The following is a 13,568-nucleotide window of genomic DNA, read 5'->3' on the forward strand; positions in this document are numbered from 1 at the left end:
ATAAATATATTCTGCGTCCATAAACTACAAACAACTGTTTTGATTCACATTAAACACACGTGTATTTTATTACAGCCTAACAAACTTATCGCTTACATTTCGTTTCATGTACTACTCTTACTCTGTCAGAGGCAGCTGATACCTAATCCTAAACCAAGCTGGCTTCGTTATCTTAAGAATCTACAATTGCAGGCTTTACGTACAAAACTGTCGATATACATACATCTATAACTTATTTAGCCTACAATCATGAAACACTTTGACACCTATTGAAACATCTATGCCATAAAAACGCTTTATAAACGCGTTAGATCGTTAATCTTGTAGATCTTTACTATACAGACTCTTAAATCTATGGTTGATCTTATACTTTGAAAGAGGGGTTACGTTTTATCGGTACTTCAAGTCAAGTCCCTATATAATTCGTCTGAGGGACAATCCGGCAACCGCCATATTGGTAATCTGTGGCTAAAATCAGTTCTACCAACAAAATTTTACTCTATGGTCTCGATTCTAATTTTTAATTCTACCCACATATTAATTTAATTATTATTATTTTTCATAAAAAATAAATTCAAAACATTTTAGAGTGTCATTGAAATCGAGCAATCCAGACGTAATAGATGGGATAAATATAGGTATTCTTACACAGTACACACACAGCCCCACTACTATTATTAGATACTTATAAAATTAATAAAAATACGTTAACAGTATTGCCGATATATTAAAAAATATCGATTCTAACGTTGATCCCAACATATTTTAAATTTAGCAGTATTTCTGGAAGGGATCACGGGACATGCGGCCGTCAATTTTACAAACGGCTAAACGCCTGAACCGATTTTGATATTATTATAGGTAACCAGCATAATGTAATGAAATGAAAAAGTCATAGAATTAACAGCTGAGCTACGTATATACGTTTTTTACATCAAACTCCTCCTGAGTCAATTATTATTATTTATTTTGTACATGTATCCTAGTACACTCAATAGTAACGATCTTTCTACGAAAAACGATTGGAAGATAATATAAATAATTTAAACATGAAGTTAATGATTTATTATTTCATGAATAAAGATACTTGATTAACTGTCTCGGTAAATTATATTTTTTTAAAGAATAGTGCAACATTTTTTCTTTGTTTTCCAACGCGATATCACAGAACGTTTATTATTTGCTCTCTGTATACGTTTCTTATGTGTTTTATTCGAAAATTTTTTGACGAGTCTCGAATCTTTGGATTGCACCCTGGCGCATTCGCACGAAGAGCCTTGGTGATCGATTTGATCAACGGCGCTGGGGCATCTTTGGTAACTTCTTCGAGTTTTACTGTAGCATTTCTCTGGCTGCTGACAAGGCGGCGGTCGAGGTCTGTGTTTGTGAACACTGCACGCCGGCCCAGATATACAGGGTGCTACAGCTGCAACATAAAAACAGGTACAGAAGTACCGCATGTAGGTATGTCTATCTACCGTGTCTAAATATCTACTTAGGTTCATACATAGATTTATGAGTCGGTACGGAGTTGGTTTCATATCTATATAATTAAAAATGAATTGCTGTTCGTTAGTCTCGCTAAAACTCGAGGACGGCTGAACGGATTTATCATATTACCTTGGTCTTGAAATGTTCGTGGAGGTATAGGGAAGGTTTAAAAGGTAAGAAAAATTTGAATAATTGCCGGGAAAACCATAAAAACAACCCTTTTTCTAATAATGTTTAAGAGTCAAGGGGTAGAGTAGGGTAGGGGTAGGGTAGGGGTAGAGTAGTGTAGGGGTAGAGTAGTGTAGGGGTAGAGTAGTGTAGGGGTAGAGTAGTGTAGGGGTAGAGTAGTGTAGGGGTAGAGTAGTGTAGGGGTAGAGTAGTGTAGGGGTAGAGTAGTAGAGGGGTAGAGTAGTGTAGGGGTAGAGTAGTGTAAGGGTAGAGTAGTGTAGGGTAGGGAAAGGTAAGAAGTGCACATAAGTAAAAGCGTAGCGGGTCCGCTAGTAATATTATATAAATAAAAAAATACGGAAAAATGGTGTAAGTTAATTTATTTATTAAAAAATATGGAATCTGTAAACATAGATGTACCTAACCTTTGATTATATCAAGGGATGTTAACTTTTCAATTTATTACAAAAACAGTTTTGATTGTTGTCATTGTTGGTAGTCATACACTAACTATTCTAAAAGATTACAGTATTTCGCAACATTTCATGGGTCGCTTAAGTCGTCCTCTATGCCCCTTGCCGTAGCAGCAGTCTTTATCGGAGAGACGACTGCCCCGTTTCTTAGAATAATCCGTATAACTGGTACTTCCTGTTAATCTATCCCTTTTTTTCATCTGTCCCTCTTTCGATTTTCTTTTTAGGAAATCGTCTACCGATTTTTTGTTATAATTAGTTCTGAATTTGTTGCAGCTGCCGCAAGATGCACGCGCCTTGTCTCTGCTCGTCATAATAGACACAGCGCTCCGACACGGTTTTAGATTCTTCGAAGTGGTTCTCTTTAGACATCGTTCTGGGTTTTGGCATGGCGGCGGTGACGGGTGGCATCTTATGGGTGTACAAGACGCAGTCGGCGTGCAGGGAGGGTGAATTGCTGGAGCCATGGATATCGATGGATATTCCGGAGGTTTACTCTGGAAAGAAAAATCTTCATCAATAAAAACTCTTTTATTTTGTCCTAAGATAACAGAAGCCAGCGTCTATAAGTTATAACCTCAATTGATCAACCTCTAAAACAAAGCAACTTAAAAATTCAATTTAAAACTTACTTAAGAATGCCGACCAATATAAAACTCATCAGAAAAGTGTAAACGTCCTTTTAATGCTATGGAAAGGGTTAACAGGACCCAAAACCGTTATTGGGTTAAACGGAAAACAAAACCGCGAAAGCACGCATGAAATATTTTATGAAATCGTTATTTTACCGTAATTCATTTTTCTATTGACGTTATCCATTAAATATATTATATCTACATAACATTTAAGTTATACTAACACGGCTTGCTCATGTTATATTCTTATTTCGTCCGCTTACTTATATCCTCATCCGCTGCTTTTATTACGCTAAAGTTAGAACAGAAAACTTTCCTTTAATTCCACTTGTTACAGATTTTAAGACACCTAGACCTAAACCTAAAATATTAACAACTTTGTACAAAAGTTCAATGCCTGTAGTTCAAAATATAATTAATTAAATAATTGTTTCTCCAAAAGTTGTAAAGAAAGATATGGACTGCTTTGATATTGAACTTTTGTACTACTCTTACCCTATCAGTGGTACCTAATCCTAAAGCAAGCTGGCTTCGTTATCTTAAGAATCTACAAATGCAGGCTTTTTGTACAAAGCTGTCAATATTCATACATCTATACCTGGATATTAACAAACACTTACCCATACTATAGTCTACAAAAATGGAGATTTAGTGTTAAACATGTCTATAAAATATTAATCATTGTTTTTGTGTATTTTATTAACAGAACTTGAATTTTTCATCTTTGACTGGCAGTTAAGTCTAATTAGATTTCTATTTTTAATACTGACATTTGCCAACTTCTTTTCCGCAAGAAGATTTTATGAAACTCGGAATTTATCTCGACCACTCGAGATAAATTCGACATTCATCATTAATATCCTACATATCCTAGGATATTGGCAACTTTCTCGATCAAGCTAATTTTCCGTGAATAATATTCCGCGTGAATACTATTTGTAAGTTATATTGAAACTGTACTTTATTCAATCAATATTATAAGGACTGAATATGAGTGAGATTGTGTGTATAGAAATTTATAGGATAACTAGCGGACGCGCTCAAGCTTCGCTTTGCTTTGACTTATGTGCACTTCTTCTCTATCCCTACCCTACACTACCCTACTCCTACCCCACCCCCACCCTACCCCTGAATCCATTTGTTACAAAAATGTGATAAATGACTCGACCGATTTTTTGCAAACTTCACATAAACCATCTACTAAATAGTCCGAACAAAGTCTAAACATTTGGTTTAGATAGGTGAGTCGGTTTTTCAATTACAAAATTCCAACGAAAAGTGGCATTGATTTTTATTTATTTAGGATGTTACTCTTAAAAACCTTACAAAATCAACAAATTTGCACAAACCTGACAAAAAAGTCCTTCACATACACTTCGCAATTTTATATTGCAGATTTAAAAAATCTTGAAGAAAAAAACATTATTTTGAGGTATTTTTGTCACTGCCACTAGTCTTTATATGCAGCATAATTTAAATTTAAAAAGTTCATGGGCAGTTTTTTGTCCTTCCTAAATATGTTGTGCAATAATAATCAGAATACTAACAACATAAAAGAAACACAATATAATGTAAATGTAATATATTAAACTAAACTATATAATGTGTAAATAAGTTTTACAATTCAAAACATTAATGCTTCAGACATTACTCATTGTTAGACAAATAATTTATTTTCTTGATAAACATTAAAAAAAAATAACATTAACAATAATTGGATTATACATGATATCGAATCAACAGCCATTTCTTATACATAGTAAGATAAAACATACAGCCGAACGTAGAACCTCCTCCTTTTTGGAAGTCGGTTAAAAACTAGTATCTGGGCACCATCTTTTCGTGATAGCAGACATGATTTAATTATAATACATTTATACAAACACCAAAATGTGAGTTATATTCTTCTCACATATATAGATTATTTTAACACATGGATATAACTGTCTCCAATTTGTTATAACATTTTAATTTTAATTACTAATAATACACAATAATTTTTAAAAATATATTATCTGTTCACCCCTTCTACAATTTTATAACAGCATACAATGCTTTAATGTAATTTAATATAATACTGATAAGCTTTACTTCCTTCAAAAGCCATATTATTTATAGTCAGGGATCACTAGAACATTTTGCATACCTGATTACTAACTAGCTAATTTTTCGTAAGTAATGATGATGAGACGATCAACTTCTTATTTACGAAAATTCTTGATTCTGATAGCTAACTGAGTTACCGGGAAATGAAAATTTCAGAGCGTCGGAACGAGATAATGTACCACGCAATTTATAGGATTGTGTCTGTTAAGTTGTATAACTATCAATTTATCAACAGTAAAAAAACATCTGGTCAGTAACAACTTTTGTTACTCTACCCTCCTTCCAACTTGTATCAATAACGAGGTTATAACATTTTGTATAAGTCATACAAAATGTTCTAGGGATCACTGATAGGGGATACAATGGAATGCTATAAATAGAAATATAATTGCATTGACATTAACAGCTTTAATTTTAATTATAGAACCATTATAGAGCCATTATACAAAGTGGTTTTAAGCAAAGCGTAATCCACTTACAAACTGTGCATCAATTTGTAGTAAAAACACATCAAAAGCACCATTCTTGCAACAGAGTCCAGAGTAGTTTATGCAACTTCGATTATTATTCAAAATCGAATTAAAAAATCATTCACAGTAATATTTTTTTTTAAAACAGCATTAATTTATTTTCAAAATAATCTCGAATTAATTGATTATGAAACACGGCTAAAACTCACTTGATACAACGTCGGAGTATGCCCGACTAGTTTCGAACCCATACGGGGCCCTTAGTCATGAGCTGGTTCTTGCAACACTCACAATAGTTTAAATTCTAAAATCATCTAGTGTGTTATTTTTATACTGAAACTATGAGTAGATACTCAAAAGAACATGGAATAAATGCCTTTATTGTAAACTACATATTGTACTAATGATAGCACACTAATAATTTCAAGAAATATAATGTAGTACATTGTCCCACAACATTTATAAATTCTATAGTTAGAAAAATAATTAGACAAACAAAATTCTTAAGACATTCAAACCAAATATGTTATATATTGCAGTGTAAGATTGTTAAAATTATCAGCTGACATAGTATTCTTGAATTAAATTAGCATTAAGATGGATGATGAGAAGCGGTGTTTATGTGATAGTGTGGACAATGCATTAGTTTTCTTTCTTGGACGTAGATTCCTGGTAGGTCGGCGGTTGATCCTGCAAAATAATATTAATCACATTAGAACATCGAATATGACGTCATATTTACCAGATGCTATATGAGAAAATCACACATAGTGGGTATAACTGTATAAGGTTAAGACAATACGAATAAAACAAGATAAGCGAGATATCAAAACCGTAGGCAAACCGTTTTCAATCAGTTTATCTATACTAATATTGTTGATTGTTTGTTTGTATGTTTTGAATAAGCTCTGGAATTACTGAATCGATTTGAAAAATTCTTTCACTATTAGGAAGCTACACTATCCCCGTATTTCTACGGGAACGGGAACCACGTGGGTGAAACCGCGCGGCGTATTTAAATTGAGTTGGGCCTTGCTGGGTAATCTATGTGTATGGTTCAGAATATGGGCATTCAGTTAAGCAACAGAGTTTGTTTCGTTTTTGATGCGGTCATCTAATATTATTTAAAGTAAATAATGTTAATAACGTAATTTTACATCAAGTGGCGTACGTATAATAGTGCTATTTTGAGTTTTAAAAAATCGGTAAAATGTCGCTAATTTATAAATCATTAGTAACGTGCTAATATCCCTAGGACTTGTACAAAACGCTCCTTTTGGCTAGGGTTTGGAATACCCTTCCCAAGTTTGTGTCCTGACTCTTACAACTTGGCTGTATTTAAATTAAAACAAGAGTGAATACTAAATATACATCTTCTAGGCAAGCGTGTCTCATCTTAGACTGTATTTACGCTTACCATCAGGTTACAGCCTCAATAGCTCAACGGTAAGAGCGGTCGGACTCATCACCAAGAGGTGGTGGTTCGATCCCCGCCCGTTGGTCTATTGTGGTACCCACTCCTAACACAGTCTTTCCCGACAAATTAGAGGGGAAAAAAATGTTATTTAAAAAAAACATGGTCAAACGCGTGCCTATTTTGCAATTAAAATGCATGTGTTGATCTGCAATATTTATTTATTTATTTGGTCCACCAGTGACTGTTGCAACATTTACACAAATACAATCTAAAAAAAAACACAAACACAAGGCTCTGCACAATCAAATGAAGGTAGACACGGCATGCACATTTCCGTAATATTAAAATAAATTAACGATTACATAAAATCAGTTTACATAAGAAAAATAAAATACATTTTACAGAAATATGATATGTAATTGATATAATATATGTACTTACGTATGGTGGTGGTACATAAGCGGTTTGAGGCCTATTGGGATCATAGTAAGCGCTCTGAGCAGCTTCCGCGGCTTTAGCATCTGAAAGTGGTATTCAAACTACTGCAAACATACAAACTTTCAACAAAATATAAATAATATTTCATCTAGTAATCAACCATTTTACTTTACATTGTCAAAGTGTACCAAAATAAGTCTAAAATATTTAAATATTAAATGTACATAAATTGAATAAATATTACATATTAACAATTTTTTTAAGCAAAAACAAAAGAGTTTAGTCTATGTAAAAAATATTATTTTTATAATAATTACCTATAAAACATGACTATTTATTTCAAAGATATCCAATTATATATGTACATATTGAGATTTTTATTAAAACAACTGAATAGTTAACTTTATTAGAAATATATAAATTTAAAAACAAGACTATTTATTTCAAAGATATCCAATAAAATATATTAAAATATTCAATTAATTAGAGTTAAATAAAATTAGTTGACAACCACCAACCCTTTACACTAGAATTGAGATTAAAATCTAGCATTCCTATATGAAATGTAAATCATGTACTCGTAAGAGTATCAAATAGTTTTATTATGATCTTTAGGACCAGTTTCACCAACTTCTGATAAGTGTCTGATAGTCTAAAAGTAAATTTTGTCACTTTCTAACGTCAATTGACAAAGACAAAACTTGTGAATATGCTATCATATAATAACATTTATCAGAAGCTGGTAAATCAGGCCTCTCTTGGTTAGCATAAAATGAGTAATAAGTGTGAAAATAATTGAAATGAAAATGAAATACAAAGTGAATCACAAAAACACATGTTTTGATGTTTCTGTAAAATCAATTTCATCTATCCCAAGTATTTAAATAATGTCAATTATTCATAGTTGAAAAGTCATAGAAGATAAACACAACGAATACAGAATATCATGGAAAAACACATTCATTGTTAAATCTAATATCTTTAAATACGCGTGATTTGCTACTTCAAATCTTTTCCTAAGATTAAGAAAATCTTTCTTTGTTAAATAGCAAAATTATAAATACCTAGCCATCAATCTCAGAGGTCAATGTACCTAGCTTATATTGTTTACTAAATATCATTGAACTTTATTAACTGAAAACAGTGAAAAAGAAGATATAATTATTTGGAGAGTTTTACATAAATTATTATAGTTTGTCCGAAATGATAAATTAAAAAAAAAATGGAAATGTTAGCATGTTAGCAAGTTACTTCGAGTAAATACTTGTTAACTAATGTATAACTCACAACCAAGTGTTATACAAAAGGAACTCACTCACTAATACAGCCTTATCCCCCTAATAACTGTCATGTACGAGTAACCTGCAAATATTGCCAACAATTTTATTTAACTCTGAAACAATCAAAAGTTCTCACCATTTGACGACATAGGAGGCGCTCCAGGGGCGAAGCCGCCGGGGTAGCCAGGGGGCGGCAAGTTAGAGTTACCCGGGTACCCCGGCGGAGGCACGTTCCCATTGGCCTGGTTACCAGGGTACCCTGGGTAGCCATGAGCTTGCGCACCTGTGGGTCCAGGACCTCCGGAGAAGCCACCGCCAGGCGGGTAAGTCACACCCATCACGCCGGGATAAGGAGGGGGGCTGTTTGATACAAACACGGAGTTGGGAGATGGTTGATCGGGAAATGCCTGTAATGAAGAGTTTGTTTGTTTTATATTTCTTTTTTAAACTAAGTTTTTTATCAGATAATTTTGTGAATGGATAAAAAAAATTATATATAACATAATGACTTATCAACTATTGAACATGTCTTGAACTCAAGAACCCTTTCAATTGAACCCTGCCAATCCAGGAATACCTGAGTCACCATAATTCATAGCTGAACAGATTAACTATAACCAACCATTATTTAAGTTAGACTAACATTGTTATATGTATAAGTAAAAGTTTCAAAATTCATTTATTTCAAGTAGGCTCAGTTTACAAGCACTTTGTAACATCAATTGACTATTTGTAAAGATTCTACCACCGGTTCAAAAAGCCAGGTTCTGCTGAGAATAAACAGGCAAGAAAATATACAATATTGTAATTTCAATTGATGACAACAATACAATTTCTTATAGTTTTACTTCCTGTGTGAAGGTAGAAGCTGATCCAACAGCCTCCAAGCACCTTTATCATTAAGGAACTCATCAATGGGGTAGTAACTTGACTAAGCAAGTGTTTTTTAACACATTGCTTAAAGCTATGCATTGGCAGGTTCGAAATGGTTGTATTGTGTAAAGCTACTCACAATCACATCGGCAAATGTTAATGCGGAAAAAGGCCCATGAAAGAAGAAGAAGAGAGAGTTACTCACAGTATATGGAGGCACCCATCCGTAATACCCTTGCGGCGGGGGTGCGTAGGCGGGCGGCGGCGCGGCGTACCACGGGCCGGTCGGCGGCGTGTACGGCGGCGGCGGAGCGTTCGCTGACATATGACGCGAAGCTGAAATATAAACATTCATATATACTAACTAGCGGACGCCCGCGACTTCGTCTGCGTGGATTTTAGTTGTTTACAAATCCCGCGGCAACCTTGGATTTTTCCGGGATGAAAAATAGCCTATGTGTTAATCCAGGATAATATCTATTTACATTCCAAATTTCAGCATAATCGCTTCGTTTAAAACATACTTACACACAAACTTTCGCCTTTATAATATTAGTCTGATAGTTAGACACATTAGTTAGGCTGAGTGATAATTAGGTAAGGAAAGTAAATTGAAACCAAATTTAGGGCATAGACCATAACTTTTCAGCTTGGTGGCAGAATTAAGGACCACTTCCATGGAAAGCAATCAACATTATTTTATGGAATTACTGTACTTATTTTTTAAATCTAGACAAAAATTATCTTTATTTGGAAACATTGACCTCTTATAATAAAAGGACGCACAATCATGTAGAAAATTTCACTTAAAAATTGCTTTGACAGTTTTAGAATTATTGGTAAAGAAATTATACCTAGAGGCCTTTAAATATAGTCCAATATTCAATAAAATCCCAAATTCAGAGCAAATTCAACCTTAAGTATTGAGTTTAAGGTTGAATTTGGAAATGCGACTACTTGAATTGAGTGCCAAGAAGTTATGTTTGGCACTCATTGAGTGTGGACGTTATTTGGCTGCTGATTGTGCATCTACTTTTTAATAGGAGATTGATTTTTGGAAAATAAAAAAAGAGATTTTTTTTTAAATTTTATAAAATTATGGCATCCCAGCCTTAATAATTGAAAAATTAAAAAAAAAACAATATTCACAATGCAAATCTATGAATTGATTTACCCATGTCCATGTGAGTTACTTTCTGCTTAGTGATTCATAATAGTCTTAGTAATTTTCCTTGTAAATGGTTCATTGTACTTTTTAGTTTTGAACTTTTCCTTGTATCAGTAATACTTTATACTGATAACACAAGAAATACAAAGAATGTTGTGCAATAAAAATTACACAAGAAAACTCACAAAGTGGGTCCAGACATTATGCAAGTATCACAAAGACATAGCATACCTCAGCCATAAAGCAGTTAGACTCATCACCGAGGGGTGGTGGTTCGATCCCCGCCCTGTTGGACTATTGTCATACCCACTTCTAATAAAGTCTTTCCCAACTAGCTGGTAGTAGTAGTTAAAAAATAGGGGCCAAAATGACTCAAGACACAAAAATAGGAGAAGGGAAACCTCAAAACCTTACACCAACCCCATACAAATAAATGGCACACCCACACTACTGCAGTACCACAGCCATAAAGTTTTAATAGATAGAGTAGTCAAGTCTTACCAAGATGTGCAGCTTTAAGCATAGCCTGACCAAACTCTATCGCTCCCCCAGATTTGAAAGTCAGCTTGAATTTAACTTCCCCAACAAAGTTTCCATTTGCTTGAGCTCGCACCTTGCCTTTAATATAATTTGCTGCAAACATTGGCTGTTCCACTGTCACCTACAAATTAAAACATACATCTTGTATTAATTAAAACATAGGCTTCTTACCAATTAGGTTGAAGGGTACAAGACAAAACATTTGAGAACCTTTAGCTAATACGAGTAAGTGTGCCTTGCAAGATTATTCTACTATACACAACAGTTAACATCATGACTATGTGTAGAAAAGGCCTAGGAATGAAAAAGGGGACTTCGATACTAAAAAACATGAGGGTATAAACTGCTAGTCATGTAATTTGTTTAATAAATTTTAATAATTAATAGTTTAATTGTAATAAACTTGTTCTTAAATCATCTTGTTTTGATATTTCTGTAAAATCACAGAAGTGAATAATTAAATCTTTACTAATATTATAAATGTGAAAGTAAGTCTGTCTGTTATCTTTTCACAGCTAAATGGCTGAACCGATAAGATGAATTTTGGATTAATGGTAAATTGTACCTTTGAGCAAAACATAGGGTACTTTTAGGTTGAAAGTGTGTATCAAAAGTCCTTCATTTTTAGTGTTATAGTTTTAAAAATTTGTTTAAGAATCATAAAAAAATATGAAATATAACAAGACTCGAGGATTTATAAAATTCAACTCCTAAAGTGGTGAAATAGGGGTGAAAGTTTACATTGATTTCCATGTGAACAAAGTCGCGGGTGTCAGCCAGTTTATTAATATATAAGTTTAGAACAATTAGATATTTTAAATAATATTTTTTATAGAATAACGATACATAATTTGAAATAAATTAGGTATGAAATGACATGGTGTTTTCTACCTAAATTTCTAATTTGTTTGTTGATAAACATTGCACATTGAGGTTGGCAATAGTATGGTATAGGCATTTTTCTGATTTGTAAAGAATTAGAAAAGTCATCTGTGTGATGTTCTGCTATAAAAATTAAATCAATTAGTTTGATGAATTTTCTTATGACAAAGAAACTGTTCTTTACACCTGTAACTGGAAGGAACTGTAGTGAAATAAATTTTGAAGAATTTATTTTTAAACATTGAGAGATAGTTTCCTTCAGTTTAAAATTAATTATGTTAATATAAATACTATTACTAGAAGAAGATGATGAAAAATTCTTTTTTCAAAAATCCTTTCGAAATGTTCAGACTACTAGTTCCAGAGCACTGTATTGGTATGTCAGTCAAGTCAATCAATCAGTTATCCTTTTAACCAACTTTCAAAAAAGTAGAGGTTTGTTGGCTATGTTTGGCTGTATTTTGTATTTTTACATATTTCAAAAATGTTTTACACTTCATTCATCTAAAACAAATATTACAGTTCAATAAAACAGATTGCATCATCACATAATATATATTGTTAAATACTTACATCCTGTAAAGCTATGAAGGGAAAGCTAAATGATCTCAAAGTGTCTGCATTGTTCTTTGAATTATATATCATTCGATGAGTTGTGAGATACATTCGACCATTTTTTGTACCTTTAAACTCCTGTGTTTCATTTCCATAAAACTCAACAACTACATTATCAGAAAATAAAATAATGCTGAAACAAATTATATTATTAGTTAATCTATAAATAATTTATATATAGATATTTGTTTATACATTCTACACCTGTGTAATTAGCCCTCTCGTGAAATGAAAAAAAAACTTGGTTATTTTTAGGCATGATTTTCCTATAATGTGTTGTACTTGACGATATAAACATTCTGAGCATTATGCTTATGGATGTGATTATTAAAGTTCCAGAAGGATGATAATGATGATAACACCGAGTTTACTATGACTCACAGTAATCAAAAGCGATTGTCGGTAATTTAATCATGTTTGTTGTAATAAAAATACTTACACCTCTCCAGCATGTATAAGCACACCATGATCTGCATGAGCTGTATTAAGAGACATTATTTAGTCCTGGAATTTCAGCCGATCAACAAATTTATTTATTCCTTCCCACAAATCGATAACAAATACGCAAAATCGTAATCGGAAACTGAAATGAAAACAGAAAATCAAATGTCAAAATAGTGTGACCAGAAGTAAATTTAAAAAGCTACAACTAAAAGTAAAACAATATGTATAAATATCGGAAAAGAAAATTACATTTATGTTTCTGTTAACAAAACTGTTTGAAAAATTTTTTGGTAGAGACCAAATACAAATAATTGAAATGCAGTTACAACTACAAGCAACATTAATTCATCCCGAAATTTAGTAAATCCGGCTGAAATAGTAGGATTCTACTGCTAAATCTGGTCACCCAATGAGAAAATTAAAGTCGATATAAGTCAATTTGTTTTTTTAACTGGCTCTGGGTTCGAACATTTCTATAAACGTGACTTTCTTTTAAGCCTCTCTAGACAGCACGATTTCATTGATGAGCAATATGTCCGGTCCGACCTTTTTAACTATGTATCAATAT

The 13,568-nt window shown here is 32.9% G+C and overlaps 1 protein-coding gene across 3 annotated transcripts; it reads right to left on the reverse strand.

The window, feature by feature from the left end:
• Nucleotides 1-4,334: 4,334 nt before the first annotated feature.
• Nucleotides 4,335-13,139, reverse strand: LOC112044718 (WW domain-binding protein 2). Of its 3 annotated transcripts, XR_008251482.1 has the most exons (8): nt 12,996-13,139; nt 12,515-12,689; nt 11,021-11,180; nt 9,557-9,687; nt 8,762-8,885; nt 8,514-8,560; nt 7,202-7,281; nt 4,335-6,033 (listed from the first exon to the last, which is right to left on the reverse strand). XR_008251482.1 is itself a non-coding variant. In XM_052885761.1 (7 exons), the coding sequence occupies exons 1-7, from the start codon at nt 13,049-13,051 to the stop codon at nt 5,986-5,988; spliced, it is 774 nt and encodes a 257-aa protein (XP_052741721.1). In that variant the 5' UTR covers nt 13,052-13,139; the 3' UTR covers nt 4,335-5,985. The 3 variants fall into 3 exon arrangements, 2 of the variants coding, with proteins under 2 accessions (XP_052741721.1, XP_023936424.1); XM_052885761.1 differs by lacking the exon at nt 8,514-8,560; XM_024080656.2 differs by lacking the exon at nt 8,514-8,560 and having other exon boundaries at nt 8,615-8,885.
• Between the last annotated feature and the right edge of the window lie 429 nt (nt 13,140-13,568).

This window comes from Bicyclus anynana, chromosome 15 (assembly GCF_947172395.1).
Source record: "Bicyclus anynana chromosome 15, ilBicAnyn1.1, whole genome shotgun sequence".
NCBI classification, from domain to species: domain Eukaryota; kingdom Metazoa; phylum Arthropoda; class Insecta; order Lepidoptera; family Nymphalidae; genus Bicyclus; species Bicyclus anynana.